The 17,528-nt window shown below is 34.5% G+C and overlaps 1 protein-coding gene across 1 annotated transcript in view; it reads right to left on the bottom strand.

Moving 5' to 3' along the window:
• Nucleotides 1–3,552: 3,552 nt before the first annotated feature.
• Nucleotides 3,553–17,528, bottom strand: part of SEMA3A (semaphorin 3A) — a 204,055-nt gene continuing 190,079 nt past the window's right edge. The window contains exons 16-17 of the mRNA XM_035020474.1: nucleotides 7,250–7,392; nucleotides 3,553–5,951 (exon numbers count right to left, since the gene is read on the bottom strand). Of these exons, the coding sequence (XP_034876365.1) occupies nucleotides 5,496–5,951; nucleotides 7,250–7,392 (599 nt within the window). The 3' untranslated portion in view covers nucleotides 3,553–5,495. The remainder of the gene's footprint in view (nucleotides 5,952–7,249; nucleotides 7,393–17,528) is intronic.

The raw sequence follows: 17,528 nt of genomic DNA on the forward strand, positions 1-17,528 counted from the left end.
ATTAGTCATCAACAGAACAATCAAAACGTTAAGAACTGAGCTACACAAATGACAGGGATTTTTTTTTTTTTAATTGTATCTACTTGAGGTCTAATGCTTCAGTGAGATTTACAAAGAAAGGATGAAGTTGAGACTTCAGAATTACCCAAATTGGGATGACTTAAACACATTTATGAAAACTTTTACTTAGGTACTATATGACAATGTCTATAAGTATAATGTTTAGATTAAGAGAAATAAAATGCATTTTTTTGTTATGTGAGAAAAAAACTTGACAGTTTAATATAATGGTGGTGTTCGATTGACAATTTCAAGATGCAGCTAAGCCCCTCATTTTCTTAATTTTTTCCTTTTCCTTTTTTTACTTAGAAGTCTTTGCCTGTCAACTATGTACTCTAACCTCACCTGCATCACTGTTCAGCCATAAATACTCCATCTAGGGTATTCATTGAATAAACTCAGGCTTCATATTTTAAAGCCATCTTTGATGAAGTCTTATTTGTGGGCCACCCTGTTAATCAGCGAGGCAATGTTGGACCTGTGTCCGAGCGGTCTGACACTAGGTAAGTGGGGCGATGCTGAAGGCAGGTGACATATAAGGGAAGCTTTCATTTCTAACTGTGTAAGAGCAGCCTGACAAAGCTGTCTTCTCCCAGCTGTTCCTCTGAGTTCCAAATGGCACAAAAGCAAGGTTGGTTGAACTAGAAAGGAGATTATGGCATAAAGATTAGTTTGAAAATGTCAAGTGCTATGACTCCAGCTAAGTAAAGATAAAAGAGGTCAACATTTAAGAGGGAAGTTGGGGAGGGAGAGCAAAAAGGGGTAGGGGGTAGAAAGCAGCAGAATGAATGATACTAACTGCCAGGGATGAGAATGTGGGGTACAAATAGAGGGCAATAAGCCAAAGTCCAGGAAAAATCAAACAAATACACCATTTTGACTCATAGTAGTGGGACAGTTTACTTTTCTTTATGAACCCCATACTCTATTTGGAACACCTGTTCCCACAATAAAAGCATTTTTTTCACACCTCTCCTCCATTCACCTAATTTTTTTTTTCTGCCCAGATTGCCCTTTTTACTTCATCTGGGCAAATTTATCTTATATTTCAATTCCTAGATTGCATGTCACTTATGCTCTGAAGCTTTCCACGATCTCTTTAAATTAATTCCTTCCTCTTGGATCCCATAGCACTTTTATCTTGTGTTTGCATGTGACATTCATCACATTATAACCCGATTCTTTCCAACAATGATTTATTGAGCTTCTCCTGCACCGGCCATCATGCTAGGTACTGGGGGGTGGGGTGGGGAAGTTCAGATAAATTAGATACAAACCCTGCCCTCAAGGAGCTTACAGTCTAGAAAGGGATGGGGGTGTAAACAAAGAAATTATACCTTTGTGTTAAGTGTGGCAATAAAAAAGTATATACAAGGCACAGATTTAGTGCAGAGAAGGTGGTTAGTTTCATCTAGAGACGGAAGAAACAGGAAAGACTTGCCAAATAAGATGATGTTAAGTTGTTTTACTATCCTCATCACTTACCAGGGCCTGGCACCTAAGAGATAGACAAGATCTATCAATATAATTTAATTGAACAGGTAGGAGTCTGGTTCTAAAGTTCAAAGTGTGTAGAAGCCCAATTTCTTTATGTTCAAAATCACCTTTTTTTCCCGCTGGGTTCGATTTGGTACCTCTACCTTTGCCTGTGTGTGTTTGCATGGTTAAAATAAAAACCAAGCTGTTTTCTTTGGTCAGGTTGACTGTGAAAATGGCCATACCATTTCTGTGGCTTCATTCTCTTTTCATTTATAGTTCTCCACTTTAAAAAACTGTGTTTCTTTAGTTAACTAGTATAAAAGATTGTTAGAAATCAGATAAACTAATACGCTTTTGCAAACTTTGGGAAAAATAATGTTTTCTTTTTTATGGAAACGTATTTTGCAAACATTAACAATGACTTTGAATAATTATTACAAAGTTAAAATAAAAAGCATGGATGCCTTTGGCATTAGGGCAGTTTATATCTAACACATTGTAACACAGTAAGATGATGTTGAATCCTGTTTGTTAAGTTTGTGTTTGAGGCCATCAAATTGGATGATCTCCATTAAAGTTTGAATGCAAGATGTGTTTTAAAAGTGAATTCATAAAACAAAGATTTCAAAATCTTATACTAATCACTTCATATTAATAAAATGCTTCCTTATAACTTTAAGGATAGGCAATTTCAATAACAATTGTTGGCATCTTTGTAGATTCTGAAGGAAATCAAACTGATCATGATAATAACACATTATAGAATTTCATTCCTATATTTCCTTTTTTAGGCATGACAAAAATAACAATATTTAACTTAAAGGGCATCAAAATGCACATCATCCGCATAAACAGAACGCAGTTTACAGATGACTAGAATGAAGAAATCTGTTATGTAGCAACCTGACTCTGGTTCTCAGCATTTTCTAAACTTATGTTCCTTGACACCATATGCTACAGGGAACAGTAAAGACATCTGAATTCAAATATTTTGAAGAAATGTGTATTTAGCAACTGAGTACATGCTAAAAGGAATAATTTACAGCAGCAGTTTCATTACATTTGTCTCTCCAGTTTTCTAGTTCCCATCTGAAATGCAGTGATAAATACAGATATGGAACATATTTACTACCTGGCAAAAAACATGCTTGAATGGGCACACAGCCTCTGCCCTTAAATAGCACATAAACCCCCTTGTCACCTGTATGGGGAAATCTCGCATTTTGGGATGATGTTGAACACGCTGAAATGGAGTACCTACATAAAGTTGCAGTTTACTGTCCTTCCTTGTCTTTTCAAAATTATTTACATCTCTTTTGCCTAATGTGAAGGTAGCAAAAATATTAAACACATACCACTGAAAATCACTAAATCGTACATAAAAGTAGCATTGAGTGTGCATTTACATGCATTTACATTTTACATTGGATTTCAACTGGGCCAGAATTTCTCTGCTACAATGTACCTTTTTCCAATCTTAAGATTGCTGTCAGAACTTGCTTATGATCACATGAGCCTCTTAATAAAGTTTCAACTCTGATGATACATGCATATGCCAAAGTCTATTAAAACTAAATTAAATGGGACATTAATTATTTTTCGTGCAACTGTCCCCCTCAATACACATTGGCAGACTATGACTGTAATAAGAGTTATCTACCTGCAAGTTATATGTATAATTTTCTTTGAAAACTTAGACCTGATGGTTTATAAAGACATGCCAGTAGATTTGCTTGTTTTGTTTCTTTTAATTGAAGTCTGGACTTCCTTTCTCTGGGTTTCTCATAATGCTAAACAAAATGCATTCAGATATTGGAAGGCATCCCTAAAATTATCATATAATCTATCCCTTCAAATCTATTGGTTTTGAGGACTAATAAGAATTAAGATATTTCTGTTACTGCAAATAAATGTTTCAGCTGCAAATTTCGAAGGAAATGCAACACCAAATTTCAGCACAGTTAAGATACTTGATGAAAATAAAAGAATTACCTCTTTTTGGAGTACTCTTTGATGAGTATTTCAAACATTTTTTTTTCTCTACAGAAATATGTCCTTCAAATAATTTAAAAATCAAATACTATTTAAGGATGTATTTCTAAAAGTAACACTGTATTCATCAATGGAGCCTAAAATTGAATGTAAAATATTTTTAGGCTTTCATTTGAAATAGGCATTAACAAATTGTTTATTCAAATCACTAAAAGTGAAACATGAGCTTCCATCTGTGAAATATTTCAGCTGAGAATTTTTTTAAAAAATTCATTGTAGTCTGAGGTGAGAAATTAATGCTGAGTTAATTAGAATCCCAAGACAGCTAGAGTTTGAATTTCAATGCTGCTTTCATTAATTAGCAAGAAGATGTTTCCTATGCATTTTTGTGCATGATGAAGGATCTAGGGAGGGATTCCTGGAAAGGTGAGTGCAGTGCAAGAGAAAACTATCATAATGCTGAAGTCTTATCCACCTTGAAGTCAATGATTCTCAAGGAATCATGTCAGGACAAGGAAAAAGGCAAGTCCTTTACTGATCATCTTTTACCTTATTTTATAAGTTATTGCAGGAAACAAAAAGCTTGACATGTTTTAAGTGTGAGCTGTGTCCTGGAAAACAGTTTGTATAAAAGTCGCTCCCATCAACATGAAACGAATCATATGTTCCTTAGACAGATAATTATTTTAAACAAGATGAGATAAAAGACAGCTGATACAGATGTAAACAGAGTTGGGAAATTTGCTTTTAAGAAATTGTTCTGAATATTACTGATCTTTTTTCAAAAAAATTAAGATGTAATTCCTAAAGGAATCATTAGAGTTTTTTATGTCTCAAATATCATGCAGGTTTTCAAGCACAGAATTAAGAGGTTTTGTGTTAATGTTATATTTAAACAATGCTTATTATTTTCATGAAATATGCAGTTCCTTTTCTCCTTATTGATCCATTAGGTACAACACAAGGCATTTAACAAGTCAATTTGCTGCTTCTCATTTTGCTGGTTAAATGCTCTGTTTTTTCTAGGAACATAATGCAAGTTAAAATTATTTTTTGATAATACTTAAAGAAGGGGGAGGTGTTATTTGTTTGAACTCCTCAGAGAAATAAAGCATAGTTTATATGCAGGCTTTAGGAATCAACAGTAAATGATGTTTATGTGTTTCTTGAACACTATAGGCTATCCCTCTTGTAGAACTAAAAACACGATGTTGGAAAAAAGCAGCACGCGACTGGAGTTTTTAAAACAAAAACTATATAGCACAATAACTCGAAGACAAAAACCTACTCTAGCTTAGAAAAGAGCTAATTTTTACTGCATATTTGTCATGGTACATTTAAATTATGGTTTTAATAAAATACATCTTTAGATCAAAGCTGAAAGAAGACATCAGTAGTAGATCAGTGTATTCCATTTTTCTTCTGGATGATGGATGGTTTATGTTTTTTATATTTCCACAGACCATTTATTCAGTATCATTTTACTCCTCCAGTACATATAAACATGAGTGCTGGTAGACAAAAAATATCCTTGAATCCAACTACATTTTGGAATATTCATCAGCTTCATAAATCCATGCAGTTTGTTTTAAACTTGCAGTTCAATAAAATGGCTTTGCTGATGCAGTTTTTCTTCTTTAGATGGCAATATGGCAAATGACATTTTTATTTCTCAGGCAAAGAAGAAAGTGAAACCTGTACAATGAAATCTCATAGGAAACACTTAAGTCTGCTAAAGTGAACATCTGCGTTCACGTGACCTCTATTAGGTGTCGGTATTAGGAGGAAAGTCTGTTAGCAAAGTTACTCATGGACTTAATTTATAATTGGGGGAACTCAGTTGCATTTTCCACCACTGTAAACATCCACATAATGCCATGAAAAGAGTTCATGTATATTGCATTTTTTCCAGTTATTGTCTAGGCAAGGTTCTACTCGTTTGAGGTTTCTAGAGGTAATGCAGCTCAGACACTCCTGGGTGCCCTCTCAAATTCGTGGGTCCGCCTGTTTCTACCCTTCTTATTTTCCTGTAAGTGCTTCCATTTGTTACTGTTCCCTTGGGTATGTCCTGGCCTTTGCCGACGCTGTTTTCTGTCCCTTTTCCACACTTGTTCACAGAACTCATCCATTGTGTTCAGGTTGGGGTGGTTGATGAGCTGCATGAAGTCTCTGTACCAGACTTTCTGGCTAGGTGTCATGCTGTTGGATATTTCTTTGGTCTTAGAGCCATCCCCATCATCATCTTTATGAAGAAGTTCTTCCAAATGCTCTGTGTCAATGACTTCCAGGGTCACTTTAAGAAGAGTCTGCATGAATCCATGTTCCACAGCATGGCAGAGGTAATTGCCTGAATCCTTCCGTTGTAGGCTACGCAGTAGAAGGCCTTGTTCTGTCCTGATGATATGATCATCCACTCTGATCTAGCAGAAGAGAAACGGTAGCAAAAATACACATATTTAAAGAAACAGAAGTTCTAGGATTCTCAGTAAAAATTTAGATTATGTGTTGAGGCACACTTTAAACCAGTTAATAAAATGCCTAGCATAGCAGTTCTCCATCAGAAAAAGGGAGAAATTTCTGTAGATCACTTTTAAGATGCATTGCAAATGCATACTGGTTGTCTACTGTCTTAATGGAATTTTTCATTATAATAATTTAAAATATTCAAGATAATGAAAGGACAAAGATACACTTTATTTTATAGACTTGAAAGAAGGTATATAAATATGGGAGACAGTTAACAGTAAATCTTGGAAATACAGAACCGTGATTATCAGAAAACAGCATAGGACTACATGCTTAATAATTATTTATTCACTTTCCAAGTCTTAGATGTGACATAAATATGAAGATATGCTCTTGAATATATCTAACCTCACTTTTATTTGAATACAGTTTACAGCAGACGACTCTGAAAGCCTAAGCTGAGAGGGTATAAAACTGTCTAAATCAACTCTGACATTTGTATGATGTGATTACATATTTAAAGACTCTTCAAATGTCAAAAAAGATAATGGAGGATCTTAAACTTTATATTCAGATTATGTTCGGAAAATTATCTGCACAGAATTCATTTACAAATCACCTCCACAATCTGGTTAGTTACCCTTATTTAATACTTTTAAAAAGCTTTAAAGGCTCAGAGTATTGAGATTTTCTGTGTACATTTCTCTCATTTTTACACAGGAATAAACGAATACATGGAGGAGGAAGATCTGTCTCTGATGCTACATACATGAACTCATATCAGAGTTCACACTGTGACCCCAGACCCTGTGTCCTAAATCTCCTACTCCCATCCCCAAACCTTCCCTCCCCATTTGAGGAGGAAGTTAACAGAGAAAAGAAAACATGTTTGGATAGCAGAATTAATTGAACAAAAGTTAAAATTAGTAGAGGATTTGATTTTTTCTTTTGTACACAAATATAGATAACAAATTGCTTTGTAGGTAACTACAGGGAAAAAGAAGATTCTCAAATATATCCCCAAATGGCTTCTGGGACAAAATTCTTATCAGTTCACTTTTGTTTCTCCAGCTCCTAGTGCAAAGCCTGTCTTATGATCAGCCTTCAGTGAATGCTTGTTTAATGAATGGACTATTGATGGGTTAAGAAAAAGATGAAGATTCTCTATTTTTTCACCCTCAAGTCAACCATGCTGGGGTCACTTAACATTATATGTTAGACAGAAATAATCCAGTCAATTTCATTCCTATACCTCTTCTTTTCGCTCTTCATTTCGCCTCTGGAATTGCCAATAGACTAGAGCTCGCTGTGATTTTGGACTGCATTCCAGGAACGTGCTACTATTTTCTACTCCATAGATGATTCTTTCTTCAAGGCTGTGGCTATGGTGATTATCTGGCCGGTGATGAGGAAATGAAATGAGGAAACGTTAGAGAAGTAAACTCAACTTTCCAAAGTATTTATTTGGAAATTCAGAAGATAAATTTGTTGCCAAGTTGGGAGTCTTTTCCAAATTGATTTAGGATGGCAGAAATGTCACGGACGTAAGGTTTCAGAACTCAAGTGCCTGCCTAAATAGAATAATTATTTTGGTATAAGTTATATAAAGCATATGCAGAGATTTGTCTACCAGAAAATAGCATTACATTAACAGAACCAGTCATGTGTGCAGTTTAACTATACATCTTTATATGCCAGGATAATACTTTCCAAGAAATTATTTTAACTGTAAAACTTTATGCTCTGACTAATGGGGCCAGTTCATATTGTACTATTCTCTAGCAGAAAAGTTATTTGAACTTTTGGAAACAAGAATCTGTTTCTGAGAAATTATTTTGCCTCTTAATGTTTGTTTTTCATCTGTAAAATTAAATTCACCAGCCATTAATATTTATCTAGTATTTTACAGAAGGTAGAGTTCAGGAAGTTTATATTCCCCACCAATAACCTTTAAATAATCTACAAGGTTGTTCTGAAGATCAATCGGTGTGAAATGTTTGGGATGGCTCAGAAGAAAGATGCACAACTATAGAGCAATGTGGTTTCAACTGTCCTTATTTTAAAATGATACATCCTTTATTATTTTCAAGAATTAGGTTAAAGAATATGGCAAGAGTATATAATAAAATGTAGCAATAAGAAAACCTGTTTCCTGATTAAGTTTCTATTATTTTACCCTTTATGTAACCTCCTTCAATGTGGTAAATGAAACACAGTTAAGATCAAAAGTAGGACACAGGGAGTCTAGGTAAAACTCATTTAGAGAGAAAAAAAAAAAACCCCTCCTTATTATCTTGTATAATCCTGTTTCCATTATGACATCCTGTACAATCTGGAACTCATTAAATTAATTTAGAAAATAATAAATATATTTTCACATGCATGGAGGGCTGACAGTGTAGACAGATGAAAAATTTTTGCTCTCTACTTCAAACTCAGCTAGATTTTTAATTTAAAAAAAAGATGTCCCCCCCCCCGCCTATTTTGGCATCACTTTGACAATTTTACTCCCATTCTAATCAACTGAGGACTTTTGTCTGTCACAGACAATATTATTTGCTCTCACTAGGTTTAAAGCTTTCCAAAATCCTGCTTCTACCTAATCCCTGTATACGGTTTATGTCCACCATCTCCTATTCTCACCCTGCAAAGTCGACATTCTGCCGCCATTTGCTATCTCCAGGGAGGTCAATCTCAGTGCTTTTTTTCCTATCACCCTAAACTGTGAAATGAAACTCTTCTAAGGTTGGGAAGTATCTGTCCCTTCTTATTTAACAAATCAATACCCTGGAAAAAAGGAAATGACTGAAATGTAAAGGAACAACATTTAACTGATTCCAAGTCACATTTTTTTTTTTATATTGGAGATGTATCTTTGTATGTCAATATCTACATTGAATATGATAGTGTTTTTATGTTCCCTCTGAAATTATTAGTATATCATTGAATGAATCGATATGACACATGTTGTCATGTTAGTTTGCAAGATATGTGCTTCGCTGGATAGAGGTGGATTGAATCTCTCTGCTTAATGCACACTGGAAAATCTCCTGTGGTACCATATTTAGAATACCTTGTCACAGAGGTCAGTAGATATTTTTTTTTCCCTATTTGCTGTGCAGTCAGAACTTTGATTTAGAAATCCTTTTACTTGGAATATTATTCAGTGTTTAAAAAAAAACAAAGAAGGAGAAGGAAGTCTGCAATAGGTAGCAACACAGACGAACCTTAGGGAAAACTAAGTGAATGAAACAGGCCAGTTACAGAACAAGTCGGTATGATGATCGCACTTATATAAAATATCTAAAACAGTCGAACTCTGAAATTAGAACGATGGTGGCCAGGAACTGGGGGGAAAGGGAAATGGGTAGGTGGTGCTAGACAATGGGTGTGAAGTTTCAGTTATGCAAGATGAGTCAGATCTTGAGATCTGCTGTACAACATGTTATATAGTGCACAATATTGTAGTGTGCACTTAAAAACTTAAGAGGGTGGATCTCCTATTAAGTGTTCTTACTCCAATAAAATAAAGTTTAAAAAAAGTTTTAATTTAAAAAATCCTTTAACTTTTAGGCAGAGACTTTACATTCAATCTCTACATATTAATGAATCACAAGACATGACAGCATGGTAACAGTACAAAATCCATTGGATTTAGAAGCAAACAACATGGTGAGCCACCAGTATCTTCTGGCTTATCCAGGACTACTTTTCTTATAGAACTTTATGATAATAACTGACTTGTCTCTCACCTAATCTAAGTTACCATAGGTATCTGTAAAAATCTTAAGATGTAAGTTCTTCCTTGCAAACACAGAGCTCTGCTCAAATCCTTCGGTTCATTAGTTGACACACAGTAAGGAAGAGCAATGTACCTTGTATAGTAAGAAAGCTTAATATAGTTTAATATAAATGTAAAATCAATTAGGTGCATTTTCAAAAATTCACAAAGTTGTCTTCTTCTGAATTAATTTAATCATTCTATCTGTTCTATAGAGAGTTTTCTGTTAACCTTTCTTCTAATCCTGGGAAACCTGCTCAGTTTTTAGTTTCTCAAGTCTCCTGTGGTGACAGCAACTGTTTCCCAGTGCATAAAAAATAAAATAAAATAAGTTCTTTTTTTTTTTTTTTTTTTGAGAGGGAGCGAGTGGGGGAAAAGGGGAAGAGAGAGAGAATCTTAAGCAGGCTCCATGCCCAGGGCAGAACCTGACACCTGATGCACCAGGCTCAATGCTCAGACCCTGAGATCATAACCTGAACCAAAATCAGGAGTCAGACGCTTAACTGACTGAGCCACCCAGGCATCCAAAAGTTCTCTTAATAGTAAATATTTTCTTATATTTAAGAAACCATTTCATCTGCTACTTACAGTACAATCTAATCTAAGATGGCATTTGATTTAATCAAGAATTTATACCAGGTTATTTTTAGTTTAATATAGCAATAGTTCATGGAGTTCTTCAAGAAACATGACATTCAGGTACTTTTCCACCTGAATAAGAACCACAACTGGAGAATTTAGTTCATTGTCCAGGTGTCTTTACTTTGCCTTGATAACTACTCCCACCAATACCGTTAAGTACTCATGCCCCCTTTAAGTTGGCCTTTCTTTCTCTCTTTTGTCCAAATAAAAAAGCAAAAGAAAGTATTCTAGTTAGGAAGCAGGGAAGTTACAAGTTCTGCCATATTAACTATCAATCATAGTCAGTATGTATAGGTACTACTGTCCTTCTTTGGTTTGAGATTCTCTTATTTTATGTCTTGTTAGGTTTTGCTGCCATCAGTAATCATTGCAAAAACTAAATTTCCACTGAATACAGTAGTTTCTATTGATCCTTCTGCAGTAGAATGCTTCTATCATCAGCAACTTTTAACTTAGGGTTGGAATTTTCATTTAAATTGGCCTCAGGTAAGCATTCATATATTTGGGTGCTCAGATACAACAACCTATAAGCATAAGTTGATTTCCCCATACCTGAAACCTTATAAACAGATACCCAATAAATATTTTTAGAATGATTAGAAGACACTCAGTAATACCCATTCCCCTTCCTGATCCTTCTACCTCAACTGCTTGAGTAAATGTACAACACAGGAAACGTTAGAATTCCGGTAATAATGTGTTTCTCTTTCTCCTGCCTTTATTTCCTCCACCCCCTAATCTTTGTCTCTGTTTCTATCTTTCTATTAAAAAAAACATAAACAGGAACAGTATTTTGATTCTCGTCTTACTAGATTTTCGATTTTTTTTCTTAGGGTGTCAAACACTCATTTTGACTTTATTAAAGCAAACAGCTCTGCATTGAAATGGTAGCATAGCACACCTATATTCTAAGTTCTTTTCAGAGCATATATTACTGAACTTACAATTATCCAATATAAATCAAAACCTCAATTGAGAAAACATTGTTGGTTACAGATTTCCTGAGGGATAGGAAATCTTGCATATTCAGGGTTAAGTACAATCTAGAATCTCCCTCTGGATTAAACTAATTGATCTAGAGCAGTTTACATGGGACACATTGGCTTATTCTCATAATATAACTGATTTCTGTGAATTGTGTTGGGTGGGGGCCTTCTGATCTATGCTGAGGAAGTCCAGAAGGAATACTCTACGGATGTGCTGTGTTTATGTCACAATGTTGTCCAGTATGGTGTCCACTGCCTTGCACTATTTTCTTGATGTTCACCTTTTTTTCTGGTGTTAGTTTTAGGAATTACTGAGATTCTCTTGAAAAAATGTTTTTTTTTTTAAGTAGCCTCCACACCCAACATGGGGCTTGAACTCACAACCCTGAGATCAAGAATCACATGCTCTCCTGACTGAGCCGGCCATGTGCTCTGAAAAATTGATGCATTTTTTTAAGAATTAACTTTGTGGCTCATCTGTTGATCAGTTTTTTTTCCCCTCACCACTGACTGAAAAAACTCACTAGCCAAATTTATGTTCGATCCTTAGAACTTCATGGTAACTATGTTCTTCCTGTGTGCCTGGTTTTGTTCTGTCAGTATACCTGCTTTGTCTGTGTGACATCATTCCTATCTTTATCTTATCCTTTTTTTTTAATCAAACGATTACACATCATCTGAAGTATATTACTGGTCATCTAGCAATTTTGGACAACATAAAAGTTTTATAACCCTTTTTAGTATTTTTTTCTTGTTAAAATATACCTACATAAAAATAATAGTATAATGCCTGAATACAGAAACAGTGATAAATATGTGAGATGCTGTTATTGTTTCTTTTTTTTTTTTTTTAAGATTTTATTTATTTATTTGGCAGAGAGAGACACAGCGAGAGAGGGAACACAAGCAGAGGGAGTGGGAGAGGGAAAAGCAGGCTCCCCGCCGAGCAGGGAGCCCGACGCGGGACTCGATCCCAGGACCCTGGGATCATGACCCGAACTGAAGGCAGACGCTTAACCATCTGAGCCACCCAGGCGCCCCGAGATGCTATTATTGTTACTGCCATTCTTGTGATAGCTTCAACTGTTAATTCAAAACTTAAAATCCTTTACTGAGAATCCACAGTAAGGCAAATTATGAACTGCTTCCCAACATCAATCCTACTCCCTGACCACCATTAAATAAACTATTTCCTCTTCTATGCTTCCTAAAAATCTTTTACATATAGTTTTAGAACACATGTAGTCTTATGTGTTATGATTATTTTTTATCTGGTTGTCTTCCTCCCTTTTTATAATCCTGGCACTAAACCCTTGGCTGATGTTTGCTGAATGGAAAATCCAGGTAACTATTTACTCTGCATTTAAAAGCTGAAATCTCATGTAACTTTGATATCCTCAGACACAGAGTTATCATAATTACATAAAAGGAATGGTTAAAAGTTTAATCAGTTAGAAAGGGCATAGGGTTGATAGCCTTGATTATGACAGAATATGCTATTAAACCACATGTCAAATCTTCTAAATTTATTGTTTTATATTGTTACAAGAGTTGATCTGAGATATGGTGGGAGAAGATAACCAATCAAGTATACCCCAATATCAAAAATTCCAAATATGGGATAATAAGAAGAGAAAGAGATTAGAGAAATCATATGAATACATTCTCACATCTCCAGGGACACCTATAAGTCTAAAGGATGTCCATGCCAATGAGTAATTCTGTAGATTTTCAGAAAGAAAGCAATCTCATTTTAATCTATTTTAAAATACATTTTGCACTTAGAAAGCAACTGTTTTGAATAAGACTTTTGTCATGAAAATTACCAGTAGACAAGAAGGGTAGAGTTAGTTGTTAAATTGGCATAATGAATTCTCGTGAGTTGAATTGAATAGTTAGAGCAAAATAATTGAGAGCAACAAACATTACAATTATTTTAAAAGTACCACAGTATGTTTGAATAACACAATGTTACAATATGTCGCAGTTGTTAATGACAAGAAATAATGTTTTTAAGGAAGCAATCTTCAATTAATCATTTCCTCCTTTAGTGGGATAATTTATGGAAATGAAATGAGGCTAATAAACCAGAAAGAATGGGAGGAAAGAAAGAAGTTAAATAAATTGCTTCCTTTTGTAACAACAAAAAGTCATGATATCCATCATTTGGCCAGGAATATCATGTTGCTAAAGGCCTTATTTAGTATTTGATTCTCTTCCAATACAGCAGAAACAGAAGGCATCACATTTCAGCTTTCCATTTATTTCACTCTCCATTTTAACCCCATAAATGTCTCCCAGGATTGAAATGTTAATAATGTACGAATGTGATATCATGGAGAAAAGACAGAGATGGGTGGGGTAGTAAACCACGTATTTATTCAACTATTTAATTTCTGTTATCATTTTTGATGTTCACCCCCTGAAAGTTATCTTAAAGTTGAATTTCATAAATAACGAATATAATAGTAAAAGTTAATTTAGGGTAGGGGAAAATGGTTGTGAATTATTTTAAATATTTAACAAATAGTGTTAGTTGTTGAACTACATAAAGAGAAATCTAATTCCAGTTGTTTTCATCACATTTTATAACTTTATTTGTAATTGTAATTGTAATTTTAAAATTGTAATTTTAATATTTTACATTGTAAATTTTTTTCTCAGTAACTTAAAGACCAAACTAAGGAAGAAAGGAAATGTTGCCCACAAGCTCTCGGTGACATAGAAGACTGCAAAAATACATTTCTTAAGTATAAACATCATTACTCAGATTTTCCTTACCAGATTCTAGATGTCTTTCTCTAGAAATATAAATGGTAATTATCAATAGAAAATAATCTAATTTGGCTTCAAACGAAGGAATAATCCCCCTTTAGGTAGCAGTAGCTAAAAAGGCATTTTAGGAATGAATCAACAAGTCTTGGGAAGATACAAATTCCTAAAAATAAATAAAACCGAAGACAAAAAATTTCATTCATCCCTAACGCTCATGTATATTTTTGGACCAGATTATTAAGATGGCTAACAACTGATTTAATAATCTCATACATTAGAATACATTGAAAACAAATTCTACAGTATATACTAAGCTATATAACAGGGGTCCTGTTTGTTTATCGATATAATGCTTAGTACAATATTTTTCCAATGTTTTGTATGATGCTTGTACCAACTAGTTTACTAACTAGCTGAATGTGAGTTTGCATGCATGCATATGTATGTATTAAAGTCCATGTGCTTAATGCATCTGTCAAGTACAAAAAAAGACTCAATTATGAAACCTTAGAGAAAATTTAAACTTATGATGTATCAACTTGCTAAAATATCAGATTTTAAACTACTTCATTTTATTTCCTAAATTAAGACTGTCTCTGGTGCTGGGAAATAATTACCAAACAGAATATAGCACTTGAAATTTTACAATTCAAGTAGTTTCCTATCTTTCTTGAATACACAGATTCCTACAGATGTTAGTTTAAAATGTTCTTGTTGGCATATAGATAGATAGATGGATAAACAAGCAGATTGATATGACCTGGGTATTTTAATTTTACTATTCATCGGTAATTATTGTATTAGAGGTGGTCACTAGTATCTTAATTTTTAGAAATTTATTAATTTAAAATATGGAAATGAAATTGATATGTTATGAAGTTAACAATGAAGCCGCCTGAATAGTTGCATTTACTTTTATGCTTGATACCTTTGTGTGTGGGAGGCTGCGGTGCTTCATGGTATAAGGAAGACTGAAATTCAATTATGTAAAAAGCATAACCAATATGAAGATACCTACTACCATATTTATTTATTCTATATTGAATATCTCATATGTTTCATTTTCATGATTTTATAGCAAATGTTTTACCAAGAAGGCACATATACTCTATATGGCAGAGTAAAATTACCACAGGAATTTTTACATTTAAACATCAGGAAACATGGACTTTAATTTACTTCTTCCCAAGAAATATGATAGATGATGGAAAACACCCATTTACTGAAGCAGAAACCTTCCATAAACAATAATGAAAATACCATCTTGTATTTTAATATGTTTCCCTTATTTTTGGAATTTAAAGAATACAGCATGCTTTAAAAACTTTACATTTACAACAGTTAAATTATGGGTGTATAAACAGTTGGGTGATCTCTTATGACATATTTAAAAACTTGAATAAGGAACAATGATAGTACAAAATATTTCAAACCTCTTCTTATTCAGCTGTGAATGTGTGTGTGCATGTCTCGCACACCTATACCATGAATAATTGGATTTGCCTAATTACAGAGGATAATACTGTAATAATTTCATTCTAGAATGTACACTTTGTATATTTTAACATCTCTCAAGTTGCTTTCTTCTGGAAAGAGTTTGTTTTGACTTTTGCCAGACACATGTGACTCTCCTAACCTGATACCTCTTCAAGTTAAAGTCTTGTCTGAGGTATTTGGTCCACACTGTTGGTGTGAATTCAGGAAGTAAACATTTGTGAATATCACCCTGTGATTCAAGAAGTGGTTTTCCCCCTTTTCTACCACCCATGAGTACAGGTGAAACAGGCAAATATCCTTGCCGTCTTTTTCATGGGAGTTTATTTCTTCTTTGCACTAATTCTGAAACACTGTAAGCTGGCTTGTTGCTGTGGCATCACTGTTACATTATCCATCTTGGGCAGTTTTTCCTTTCTTAGCAGTCCTTAAAAAATGGTGCATCTTATATTCAGTGACATCTTAGACTTGATACAATTTGGTAATTTATTAAAGTTAGGGGGTTTTTTAGGGCTGACATCATGCTCATCTATCAAACTTTGAGGCTTCTCTTGGGGCTAAATGCTCAGATTCAGTTGGAATTTCTATGTGTATAAAATAAGCTAAAACACCGACCAGATTAGCATTGCTACACAATACTAAATTTACAGCTCTGCAGACCACAAAGATGACACTGCCAAAGATATTTTATGAAATTTTGGAACATTGCTGATGCCAACCAAGACATAAATTGAGAGAAGCCAGTTGCAGAGATAATTAAGAAGATTAAATTCTGTGGATGTTTTACTGTGGGATGTTAGAAGGGAAATGCATGTATGTAGAAGAGCCAAGAGAACTATCACGAAGCAAAATTCAATGATGGTACTGAAGTAAAGTTAGGACATAAAATATTTCAAAGATTCAAAAGTCTAAGATGATGTTAATCTTTTTAAATGTTGTTATTTATGGTTTGTTCCTTTCTGGGCATGGAGATCATAATACAACTCATTCTTGTTTAGTAAAGAAGGGGGAATGGTAAATTGACTCGGCCACTCATGCTCTTGGAGGCAAAGTCAGACAAGCTCCAATTTTGTGCATAAGTTGTTTTAGGGAAGGGAAAATAATGGAAAAAACCTGAAGTTTCTCTTTAGCATTCTGTATGAGGTGTGAGCGAGAAGACAAGAAGATCTGCCAGCACATACACATTTAGGGTTTTATACTAAAATTTCCCTAGGTGAATAGCCACCGGTGATGGAATAGAGTGTGCCAGATTAAGGGGAGCTGGAGTTTTCGATGTGACACCTAGGCCCGCTCACCATAGTGCTGCCTTCACACAAGAGGGAGCAAAGAGCTGAGTGAGTGTTAAAGGTTTCATCGCGAGTGAAATTTCTTCCACCTTAATGCCCAGTTATTTTATATAGTCTCTCTATTAAAACCTCAGGATATGTAAAATATAGAGTGTTACAGAATATGTTTACCATTACAGCTGGAACTGATTGTCCTGAAGTGTATAATTTGGCTTCAAGTTGCTTAGCAGCTTTCTGGGAAAACATCTCGTATCTTTGTATGTTTCCACATGAGCACATATATTTTATTCCATGTGAGATGTGACACCACCAAGACAACATACATGATTTAACAGGGCTGGGCTCTGGGTTTTTGCCCATTTTACGTTCAAAAATAGACATCGCCTATTCTAAGATAATTCACTGGTTCCTAATGGTAAGACTCAGCTTGGCCCTATGGGAATGCCTGACTTAGTTTCCAAACATTTGAAATTTACCCTAATCTTTGGTATACGGTTTTTATGTTTGGGTAATTAGTAATACAAGCAGACAAGGAATAAAGAGGCCTTCAAAAAGGGAACGTTTTAT

This window comes from Mirounga leonina, unplaced genomic scaffold (genome assembly GCF_011800145.1).
Source record: "Mirounga leonina isolate KUSES-001 unplaced genomic scaffold, KU_Mleo_1.0 Mir_174, whole genome shotgun sequence".
In the NCBI taxonomy this organism is placed as follows: domain Eukaryota; kingdom Metazoa; phylum Chordata; class Mammalia; order Carnivora; family Phocidae; genus Mirounga; species Mirounga leonina.